General features: G+C 44.0%; 1 protein-coding gene and 1 long non-coding RNA gene across 8 annotated transcripts in view; one reads left to right on the forward strand and one right to left on the reverse strand.

Annotated features, from left to right (window-relative positions):
- Nucleotides 1-9,069, forward strand: part of SMOC1 (SPARC related modular calcium binding 1) — a 158,696-nt gene extending 149,627 nt beyond the window's left edge. For 4 of the 7 annotated variants that reach the window (XM_080396517.1, XM_080396520.1, XM_080396514.1 and 1 more), the window contains one exon: nt 519-4,237. In XM_080396517.1, coding sequence (XP_080252643.1) covers nt 519-768 — 250 coding nt within the window. In that variant the 3' untranslated portion in view covers nt 769-4,237. Of the gene's footprint in view, nt 1-518 lie in introns of all 7 variants that reach the window. The other 3 variants (XM_080396519.1, XM_080396516.1, XM_080396518.1) reach the window with 1 other exon arrangement.
- The window catches only part of LOC308067548, a 28,359-nt gene that overhangs the window by 470 nt on the left and 15,981 nt on the right, over nt 1-11,908 (reverse strand). The window contains exon 2 of the long non-coding RNA XR_013929652.1: nt 9,067-11,610. This is a non-coding gene — a long non-coding RNA (uncharacterized lncRNA). The remainder of the gene's footprint in view (nt 1-9,066; nt 11,611-11,908) is intronic.

Genomic DNA, 11,908 nt, shown 5'->3' on the forward strand with positions numbered 1-11,908 from the left:
TGCTGTAGCCACTTGGATCCTGACCAGTATGGACTTAGAAGACTGTTTGGATGTGTGGTGTTAGATTTTAAGCCAGTGATAGATTTTTCTTTAAGTTCCTCTGTAACTTAAAACTACCTGGGAATCTTTTCTCACTTGGGGTTTGGAAACAAATTGTAGGTTCTAAAAACAGGCCAGTAGGAGTTGGGACCTAAAATCTGCTAGATACAGTGGTTCCGCAGAGCGTGGACAGCTTTGAAAAAATGCTCAGCGTGTGCTCACAAGAGTTGGAAGAGAGCCTTGTGCTGTTTGTGGGTTTGGGCTGGTAGCTAGTACTAGACTTCAGAGTATGCTCTTCTATCTCCCTCCACTTCTGTTGCTGACTGTCCATAAGCAGATAGATGCTTGAGAATAATATTTCCTCTGCAGGTTTATTGGTTTCCCCTGCAGTAAGCAGATAAGACATGACCCTTTAGCAACCATCTGATGACACTAAAGCTGTATCACATAGTTTAGCATCTGCTGTTCTCCTTTTTCAGCTATGAGACCCCAGTGTGTGAAAGCGATGCCAGATCGAAGAGCACAGAGATTGATGATCCATTCAAGGACAGAGAACTTCCAGGTCAGAGAGGAACAAGATCCTGTCTCTGCCTTCTTCCCTTGTCTCAACTTGGGACTCTTAGGAGGCCGAGAATATTGTTGAGGAGATGGGGGATTTCCCTCACCGTGCATGTTTTATCGTGGGTTTTATTCTGTGTTATTTTGGATCACATCCAGTTTCAGCAGTGAACTGGAAAAGGCTGGGAGTGTCCTGGGGGCCAGTTTGTTGCCTGTTTGCCCTTTGAAAACATGTCTGGGATTAGAATTTTCAGGAAAGAAACCTGGATGCCTGTAGGTTCCCTGGGGGAAGAATGGGCTCAGCGTTAAAAGTTCTTCAAAGCCTGGCCAGGACAGGATCCTTTCCATTTAGTAGGGCTTTTCAGCAGCTTGGTACTCCCTGAGCAGTGAAAGAAGACACAGCTGTAATTGTCACTGCACCAGATGGCTCCTTGACACTGCATGGACCAGGCAGAGTGGTGTTCCTGATGAACTAAGGTCCCTTAACTAATGCTGGCTCCTCAGCTGGACTTTATCCCTCATTTTCTGCCTGGGACCTGCTTTATCTCCCATTGCTGCTTGGTTTATATTCTGCTTTCCCTTCTTAACAGAGTGAAAAGCCATAATTTACTGTTTCCCTACTTTGCTTCTGCCAGGAAGATATGCTGGGCATAGGTGTCTGTGCAGCTGTTAAAAATGCTATCCTGCCTGCCTGGGGGCTGTTTTTTCCTTCCCGCTGCCTTTCTAAAGAGCAGAGTGAGGGGCCTTCACTTTAGAGGTCAACCATTGCTCTCCTGGGTAGGGGCTGACTGCTGGAAAACAGAAGCTACAGTGGGTCCGTCTCTACCTTGAGGGAGTGGTAGAGATGGAGAAGTCTGTAGAAAGAGCTGGTAGCTCTGGATCTACTCCATTTTCTCCTGGCCCTTTCTAGGGCTAGCATAAAGTGAATTGTCCCTGAGCAGGTTAGCAAAATAAATGAGATTTGTTCCAGGTTTGCCTTCTGCGTCTCGTAACTCTCCTCCTGCCAGCTTCTGATGTTGGGCCCTGTAGCTTTCTGCTTAGCAACTCTGCCCTCAGCAGAGCTCTACTCTGCGTAGCTCCTTATTTTCACAAGTCACATAGAAATTTCCTATCTGCCTCTCTTTCACATTTGAATGAAATTGGCCAATTGGTTCAAGTATTACTTTGGGGGGTAGAGGGAGGGAAACCAGCTAAATGATTGCATTAAGGCTCATTTCTGTAGGAAATCACACTAAAATAGAATAATCTTACTTCCTTTCTTTCCATCCCCTTCTCCTCTTCCTTTACTGCCTCTCCCTGTACTTCACGTCTGCCTCTGCAGAACTCCTCTGTGAAAATCGTTTGCTCTTGGGTTTTTTCTTTGAGACTCTCTTTCTGATCTCAGGATGATAGAATGGTTTTGTTTCCCTTCTCCTTTCCCTTCTGCACTGCAGCTGGACAAGGGGATGAGAACTGCTTGATGCAGAATAGGACACATGATGCTCTGTAGCATAGTGGCCTGCTCCTAGCATTGTAATCCAGGAGAGTTCCCCTCTCAGCTCAAGCCACATTTGTGTGCCTGAGTAAACTTTCATCTCTGTGCTTGGCTGCATTGGCTAGCATAACGGTTCCTGTCACTGAAGATAGCCTTGTCTATGGAGAGACTTTGTCCTGGTTTGCCTGCCATGGTAGGTGCTGTGCTGCATGATCTTTTGGTGCAGACTTGAGGTTAGTCTGATTAGCTACTGTTGTATGCAGAAATTCACTGGTGAGCCAGAACTGCAGGGGGTGAGAGAGGATTATATTTTTTCTGCTCTTCTTAGCACAACTGAATTTTAAGAAAAAAACCCTGCTTTAACTTGAGACTGATCATTTGCACTCAGTTCTGTAAGGGGGACCCCATATGTTATTCCTCTTTTAGAGGTTTGCCCATTCTGTGCTGAAGGCAGTATGCTTCTTGGCTGGTGTGAAGAGACCCTGGCAGAGGCTGAGGTGGGGGAGACATAAGTCCAGATCCTTGCACACCTACACATACCCTCTTCACAAACTGTGTCATGGCTGTGGCCAGAAGAAAGAAAGAAAGAAGGAAGGAAAGTGTTGCTTGCACATAGCAAATGGCAAGCTGCTAATTCCTGCAGACGGTGAGATGCTGAGGCCCCAGGGATGTGACTTCTAGCAAATGTTTTTTCAACCTTCTCATTACTGCAACAAAAAGCTCCTTTAAGTGAGTGGTCTACTCTGGCTGCCATAGCAGCTTACCCGTTACAATGCTGACATTTTCTGGACCATGTGCCAAACGAGTGCTGAGGGGTGTGCGTGTGTGTAATGCACATAATATGGAGACAGGCAAGGGACTCTTGGTTAGCTATTGCAGAGAACAGAGCCTGTAGTACTCCAAAGGAGGGAGTTTTGTCAGATCAATTTGCAAGCTTCTTTCAGCCATCAAGGGATTACAGTAAGTTTCTGGTGCTCTGTTTGGGGTACACGTGCTTCCCTGGTTGTCTGAGAAAAGCAGGAAGTGTTGACACTGCTATATGCTCCTGGGGGAGGCTGTTTTCTGATGTCTGCTGCCTTAATCAGCTGATTAATTGGTTGTACATGGTGGTTTGGGGCAAGAGAAGACGTGAGGGATGTAGTGATGGCTTCTCTATCACGTCAAGAGAAGACAATAGGATGTGAGATGATGGGTTGAAGTTAAGTATGCTCATTCTGTGGTAGGCTAGAGCCTACAGGATTAATATGGTAGTAAATGAAGCATGATTTTTCTCCTTTAAGAAGCAAGGAAACAGCATAGATTACCTCATAATGGTGAGGAGATGGAGAATTTCGTCTCAGCTGTGTCATAACAGGCTGGCACCGTTAAGGACAGGAGGCTCTGTCAGTCTGTGGTTATGATGGTGGCAAACTAGACAGCCTCAGCACTAAGTAATGGAAATGGTTACCAAGCTCATCTTCAGCCCGCTTTGGCCTGCTTAAGGCGGCAGTGACTGAGGGTGATTACCACGGGTTGACTTAGACTGACGTATTTCCCGTGCAGTGTGATCATGCAAAGAACTGAATTATTGTGGTAGCTGCTGGCAGGCAATGCTCTCCGTGCCTGAAGAGGAGAGTGCAAGCAGCAGTCCTCGCTTTGACCCATGCTTTGGGAAGCTTTAAGCTGTCAGTTAGGACCTCAGAATAGCCACATTTGCAGAGGAAGATGACCCAGGAGGTAATGAGCTGTTTTGTAAACTTCTCTGCAAGTGTCACCATGGGAACTCCTGTCTACAGGGCACTTCCAGCACATCCCTGTGGTTATGCTGATGGAGAACTAGGAGAGGTCATAAAGCTAACCACACAGTATTCCTGCCAGATATTGTTGGTGATCCTGTTTGTGCCTGGACAAAAGCTGCAGGACAAACTGCCACACAGAGAAGCCTACTGAGGGATTCTTCTGCCTTTCCTTAGGGACTGTGATGATGGCTGCCATGTAACAAACAAAGGAGGTTCTGGCTGATCCTTGCTGAACTGGGGTGGCAGACCAATCCTATGTGTACTTGCACTAAACCTGGTCTTTTCTTTCTGCAGGCTGCCCAGAAGGAAAGAAAGCTGAATTTATTACCAGCTTACTTGATGCTCTGACTACAGACATGGTACAGGCTATTAACTCAGCAGCACCTACTGGGGCTGGGAGGTGAGTCCAGAAAGCACTCAGGCTGAATGCTGCCAAGGTGGCTGCAGAGCTGGAGTGCTCCTGAGGTGGGGCAGCAGGGAAAAGCGTTGCTCTGGGCTGATTTGGGTTCCTCTGGGTTGCTGGAAGAGGAGCTGAAGCTGCATCTTCAGAAGCTGCTCTGTCCTGTCATCCTAGCCTTGCCTCCCTCCTGCCCCTCCTCCCTGGCAGCTGCTGCGCCATAAAGGTTAGTATAGCCCATTTGAAGTGTGAAATGAGAGCTCAGTGGGAGGAAGTGGCTTGTTCTTTTGTCCCCTGGTGCATTAAAAGACCTAATAAAATGCAAATGGATTGAAGGAGACCGTGTGGCCTAGTGGCTACCACAGGGAGTGAAGAATGCGAACCCGAATTCTTGGCAGTACTAGCGCTGTGGTTTTGCTGTGGGGCTGCAGCCAGCCTGCCGGGGAGGAGAGGAGCAGTTTTTCACGGCCCTCCCCTCTGACCAGCTGCCTGTTCATCCCTCTTGGAAAGAGCAGCAGGTCAGGACTGTTGGAAGAGGCGGGCAGAAGTTTGTGTTTCTGGGGGACTGGAGCAAAGCTGAGGTCTTGTCTCCCCCTTCTGCTTGATAACAGCAAATCCCCTTTAGCACTGCAGCTGCAATGCTGGACAGGCAGGACAGGCCATTGAGAACAGACTGTGAGGGGTTTAGAAGAAGCACTGTATTGCCTTGGCTAGTCGAGGCTTCTATGGTTCTGGATTCCCCCGACTATAAAAGGAGTCGGTGCTAGTTTAGCACACAGGGGTGCCACAATGACTAATGTGCTTGTGTTCAGAGGTGCAGAGAAGAAGGAGTTGCCTCTGTGCATGTGTTACTTCCATAGGTATTGCTCCAATATGAGAGTAATGCTGATCTCCTGCTTTCCTCTTAAAAAATGTAGAAGAAAGCAGTGCCATCTTTACTCATGGCAAAAAACTTTCTGGGTGGCACCTCTGTGCCCCTTGTTTTCAGTATGGATTGCTTGTGAACCCATATGGTTTTAACTTTACATTTGGATCTGACAAATCAGGCCAGCGGCTGAGTGCCTGCACGCTGAATATTCTGTAACCCATCAAATTAGCAGTATATGCCTAGCATGTCTGTATTCATATAAACAGGATGAAAAACGCCCCAAGGATGGGAAATACATCGTTCTCTCCCAGCCATAAGCATTCCAATGTCAATTCTATCTAATTTGCATGGTTCGAATGCAATGGGTAGGGGTGGCAGGAAGCCCTGAAGAGTATTTGATATTTATTTGGCATCTTTGGCACTGGGACTGAAACCCAGCCAATGTAATCATCACTCTTAAAATAAAGCTTAATATAAACCAATGTTGTAGAGACCAGAGATGTATGCCCCCACTGCACTTCTATAAACCAGCAGGCTTGCTTCCTAATGTTCCCCAAGCTTTGTGTATTTCTCAGCTTTCAATAGATGCCTTTCTAGTAGAAGTTTTCACTGGCCAGCTCTTCACACAGTCGTCATGATGATTTATTTTCAGCTCCAGTGTCGGCAGCCCAGTTGCAAGGGGAAAAAGAAATCTTTTAGCAGGCTGTCCTTTGTAAGGTGAAAGACTGCTACCACCCAAATACTCTGTCTGCCCAGAGCCACGATTAAATTCAGGAAACTGCTCTGGCATAAACTTCCATGTGCATCAGCTAGACTAAGCACATACCCCCAAAACCAGGCATCAAGCTTTTCCATCCCACCATGCCATGATGGGACCATTTATTTTTTGGGGAAAAAAAAAAAAAAGGCATTTCAAGGAGTTTCTGGTACATACATAAAAATATAATCAGTACAGCTTTAATTTCATAAGAGTTTGCAGGGCAGCTGTCTCTGCAATGAGTCCTGCTTTCCAAGTTTCTCAAGGGGAGGAATGTCCTCAGTCCTCTCTTCAGGAATATCTGAAACTGTCTGGGTGACCTAACTTGACTTTGGCACTGAAAATGAAAGCTCTTTTCCAAGACAAAGGAATATTTTACCTACAGGGTTAATCATAGGGCTAATTGATTTCCAACCTCAACAACTAACAAAATACTGGATTTATGACAGTGCTTATCCTGTATCTCCCTGGCCCAGGTTTGCTGAGAAGGTCAGATTGAATAGGAAAGCTAGAGATCTGGCTATCTGATTTTTCTTAATGTCAGTCATGTCAGTTTTAATGTCTTAATGTCAGTTTTCTTATTTGGGAGACAAGCTTCACTTACTGCAGGCTCTTCTCCATCTTTGCCATAACGATGGCAGAAGGGATTCTCTATTTAAATACGCAATGGTTCCCTCTGTAGCCTCTTCCTGTTCTTTACAGTGTTCAGTATTTCATCCTCCCTGGCCTTTTTTAGAATTTAAACAAATGCATCCAACGATCCAAGGTAAATCGTTAACATACCACCAGCAAAGCTTATGCCTGTTGCAGGGGGCAGGCCAGGCAAACAGCAAGCCATGTCAGTTGGCCCCATATATTGTCTCATGTATTTTAATCAACAGGAGAGGCAGCAAGCAGGAGTTCTAGGGAAGGGGGGGGATGTATGCTTGTTTCTCCGTGGCAGCAGAGAGATGGTACTGGCATACAATGTCCTTTATTATAAATATTAAGATACAGGACCAAACACAGAGAAGAACCTTTCTAAAGTGCCAAGGACTGAAAAAGCCTAACAATGGGAGTCTTAAGGAGCTCAGCCTTCCTTACGGTATTAAAAGAACCAAAAAAAAAAAAAAGGTTGAAAGATGATTTTGTCTAATCTGAGTATCTCCACAGGGACAAAAGCTCTGCAGGCTCTTTAGTGTAGCAGGGAAGAACATGATTAGCTGAATATAAACAAACTAGTGATCAAAATTTCTTTAAAGCAAGGGTAATTCTAAGGCAGAATGAAGTCATGAGGGAGGTGGCAGATTCCCTCCCTCTAAGGCTTTCATCTTAGGCCTGATGCCTTTCAGAAAGGCTTGCTTTAGTCAAACCTGAGTTATGGTCCTAAGAGTAATTTGATTCACATTCTGTGAGTACGGTATATAGGAAATCAGATTAGATTACCCTGCTGCCTTCAGTCTGAATCTGGATATGCAAGTGAAAACTTTTTGCATTTGCTGTGTGTCTTCATTTTCAAGATTTTACCTATTTATGCTGCAAAACTATCTGTGGCTTTGCAATTGATGTCAAGATTAGCTTTTTTTTTTTTTTTTTTTTGCGTGGGGGGAAGGAGCATGAGGAGAAATGATAAAGATCTGCATTTAAAATACTACATAGAGCTATGCTAAATTGCACACTTTATACTTGGCACACACAAAAACAATCTAGTAGCAGCAAAGTGAGGCTGTACAACTTGGATTGCTGCAGGCCATGTAAGTAAAACCTGATAAGACTTTTCTTTTTTTATTGGGCATGCTTAAAACAACCTTGTAATCCCTTATAGGTCTTGTCTCGTTTAAGCAAGTTCAAAGCTATTGACTTTAATTGAGTTACTCTTGCTTTACAATAATGTAAATGAGATGAGAACTTCCCTTCCTCGTGGCCCTGGTTTATATTACAGCAAAATAACCAAGTAGACTTCATTTAGACTTTTGAAACAGAAAATCTCTGGTAAAATTCGTTCTTAATTTTAAATTTATGTAATAACTCCAAGGCACATCTTGTTACTGTATGTTTTCAAAGTAATTAAGAGAGAGCTTGTAGGAAATTGCTTTATTAAACCAGTGTTTGGTATCCTTTTTGAAAAAAGTTGAGAATGTTCATGTATAAATCCTGTATAATAGGAGCAGCACTTTTTAAATTTTAGACTTTACTTTAGTGCTTTTTAGTCCACTTTCTAATTTGGACATATTCATATCACACAGGGCCTGAACCAAAATAGACCAAAGGGGATCCTGGCCTGTGTTTCCCTGATCCAAGAAAATCTCTTTGGTCCCTGCCAATTCCAAAATGAATTTTAGTTTCCAAAATGTGTGCACTATGGCTTGTAATGTTATCGGCAAAAGTATTACTGCCCGATGGAATTTAGGGTTAAAAGGGCAGCTTACAACAGCTACCCTTATCATGTAACACAGCAGCTGTGTCCTTCATTTTAAGTTGCCAATTATTCCCCATGTAATAGCCCTAAAAAGTACTTCAGAAGATTGCCCCCGAGGTTCCCTTTCATGCTCTAGTTGAGCAGTTTGAAGCAGGCAAGCACAGCTCAGCACATCTCCAGGGTGTTCTGAAGCCAAGCCATGTTTTAATAAAGATTGACACTTTCAAACAGTTCAGGGAAGTTTATGCCCAACTCCTGTTGCATTTCAATTGAAGTTGGATACCAACTTCTCTTTGTGCTCCTATGGAAATTCTAGCCTAATTAACCATACGGGAGAGTTCATGTAAGAGGAGGATTTTTGAACAGTCAATGAGGAGTGAAGTGAGGTGATTTTTAAACCTTCTAAATTATTTATCCCACAATCTTCAGAAAAGTTGTGTTCGGAATACTGTTTCATATGCAATTTATCCAGAGGAGAGGAAGAAACTGGGTCTGTAATGGGAACCTAAGTTTCAACTGTAGAGGAATTATGCATTCCCTGTAATGAATTTGGAGTCTGTAGTACCCTTTAGTTTAGTCTGAGCACAGCTTAGGTTTTCTGCTGACTTCTTGATTCTTTGGCTGCAGGAAAGGGAGAATAATAAAACAAATACAGGATCCTTTTGCAATTCCATTAGATTAATCCTCTTTGATTCAAGCCATGTTCCACCATTACAGCCTTTAAAATAGACAACTGCAAATAACAGCGAAAGGAAAGTAAGAAGTGGAAGCAGAGCAAGAACAATTGTGAATTTTACCTCAGTTTGTTAAACTCGTCACTTTCCACCACTCCCTGTAGCCACCTTGGTGGACATCATCAATGCTGTAATGGGTGTTGACTGTCACAGGGCCAGTCCTGTCATTTCTTCAGCTTTGCTCTCATCCATTCATTCGTCAACAGCACCAAGCAAGATATGCATCCTTGCAAAATATTTTTCAAGTCATAGAAACTTACAACTTTAACTCCTGTAGACATCCTGACCACAAACATACCTTGTGTGTTAGAAGTGGAAGCTGGACTAATTTTTTTTTTTCTACACTGTTGCTTCTGCTAGCAGCTTCTTGTCCATCGGTGTGCTTTTATCCTGGAATAGCTCCCTCTGCTTTATAGTCTCTGTTTGCAGTCCAGTTAGGCTGGTCTTGCTCCCATGCTTCTGCCTTAGCTGCTATTGTTACTGCATAAAGTTTGTATTACAAAAGAATGGGTTTTCCAAAGGTCTTCAAACAGGTGCTCACCTGCTGGGTACTTCAGAGATTGCAGTCTTGCTTTCTGTCAAAGCAGTATTTTGTATTAGGATTTTCTGTCACTGCAACAGTACTGTGGGTCCATGCAGCCTGTGCAGTGGGATGCAACTGTTCAGGGAGCAAAGGATCAGCTTTGGTAGGAAGGGACTTCAGTTCACTTAGTAAAATTTAGTGAGACATATTACACTTTGACAGCAGAGTTCTATGGACCGTAATGTGATTGCACACTGTACATGGTTCTGTATGTGAGTAATGTCTGACATTTTGCTGCTTTTGTATACTTTACCCTATATACCTCCCCTTCTTCCCTGCTTCTTCCCACTGAGTTAACGCCTCCTTTCTTGCAAGGGGCCTCAAAGGCTGGAAAGCATTACAGACTGCATGCAGAGTGCATATTCAAGCTGTCTATTGATATTTTGGCATATTTTTCTCTCTGTGCTCCAGAATTCAGTGCAGCTGCAAAACTGCATTTCTATGTTTTTTCATAGCCTATTTGCTTTCTGCTTGTACCCCAGTTGCACCAGATGATGTGAAGGTGTTCTGTGGAAGTGCATCTTGACTGGAAAATAGTATTGTTGAAAGTAACAGTACCTTAACCCACATATCTCCAAGCAGAAGCCACCTAAAAATAATTCTTTTCCTCTTGTGAGGGAGCTGATGCACATTATATAGGAGGAGGAGCAAAAGCCTGCTTAGAGAAGACTATATACTTGATGCCAACAAATTCATAAGGAAGCTGAGAAAGCAGGTTCCCTGTCCCAGGCTGTTAATGACAGACCATGCTTCTCTTCAGTGTTGGACTGTGGGTGGGTTTATTCTGCATAATGGTGCTGAACTTGCTGGTTTATATATGGAAGCAATCCAGCATAGCAGGTTAGATTTGGAAAATCAGCTTGCACAGAGCTCTTTGCTTCCCCAGCAATCATTCTTTAGGACTGATTGTTTTGCCATAGAGTGCTGAAGAGGAACAATTAGGAAGAAAAGTAAGTACAGCTGTAATGTAGTCAACACCAGAAGACTGAGCAGGCTGTCTGCATTTTGGTAATGTCTGTCTTTACTCAGCCTTACAAAACTGCTATAGCACTTCAGTGAGAGAATGGAATTCAGTGGATTTTTGTGTGACTGGTGTTAGAGCAAAATGTAGAGGGCAGCTTTGTTCTCCTTTGTTTTTTCCGATTCCTTTATAGTCTGAATGAGTACAGAGGCAGCCCAACAAATGACGTTTGCATCTGAGGGCTGATTTGTTTCTCTTGCAACAGCAATGGAGAGGTAATAGAGGGAAATACCTCTGCAAAGTCTGCTTGCAGGACAGTTAGGGCCCCCAGATTTATTGCAGCTGACGCAGCAGGTATGGTTGTTGTCATGGCACATCGTCAAAGCTAGGTGGCTTAGCAGTGCTGTGAAGTTGCATCAGTTCATGTTTCATGGACAGTGCAGAAGTGTCTTGCATGGGCAGCCGTCAGAGTCAAGGTAGTTGGATACAGTATGGTAACCTCAGCCTTCTTCTCTGCATCATGTAATTTTATGAGTCAGGGAGAGATGGCTGCACTGAGATGATGTGGATCCTTCCTGCACTGGGATGCTTGATGATCATCAGAAAGGGCAGGCAGCTAACTCAGAAACTGCAATCCTGCTAAGCCAGCCACCAGGAAGTGGTAAAAACTAAGGAATGGCTGTATCTTCACTCCTCCGACAATCACAGCAGTTAACCTAATTCCCTTTAGCTCCATTAGCATGCTGCAGTTCTCAGCATGAGCTCTCAGCGTGTTTGGAATGGCAAAGATTGATGTATCACCACCTCATGAGTCAATGTATTTGTATTAGCCTGTGGATTTCCTGATTTTCTTTATGGAATTGCTGGAAAGAGCTATATTGCCTCTCTTGGTAACTCATGAGAGCTCCTTCTCGGTGTGCCTCTGTAAAATGGCACTTTTAACTCCTGCTTTCTGAGTGCCTCTTCAGCAGGTAGAGAGAAGCTTGTTTTCCTGTTGTCTTTTCTGCTGTTGGTTCTGAGATGCTCTGCTATTTTCTCCGTTTCTGCCTCTCCAGTTGTGGGCCTTTAGGAAACAAAGGGCAGGCCAAGGTGTGGACAAGGGGAATCTCACATGCAAAAGCTCAGGTTTTATTGCTTTATCTCAGCAAAAGCAGAATATTGTCCCTTCTAATACAGAACTTCCCTGTGGCTCTTGGAAACATGCTACTCTTCCAATTACGGCCAGATCATTTCCGAAAGGAGAGAGGCCAATGGCTGTGTTCATAAATGTCATAAAAACAAGCCACAGGATGTGTTTTTATTCTCTCATGTCATCCTGGTCTTTGCATAATTTCAAGGCTGTAAAAAGTCTGGGCACTCCT

Source organism: Falco punctatus (assembly GCF_963210335.1).
Source record: "Falco punctatus genome assembly, chromosome: 7".
Lineage (NCBI taxonomy): Eukaryota > Metazoa > Chordata > Aves > Falconiformes > Falconidae > Falco > Falco punctatus.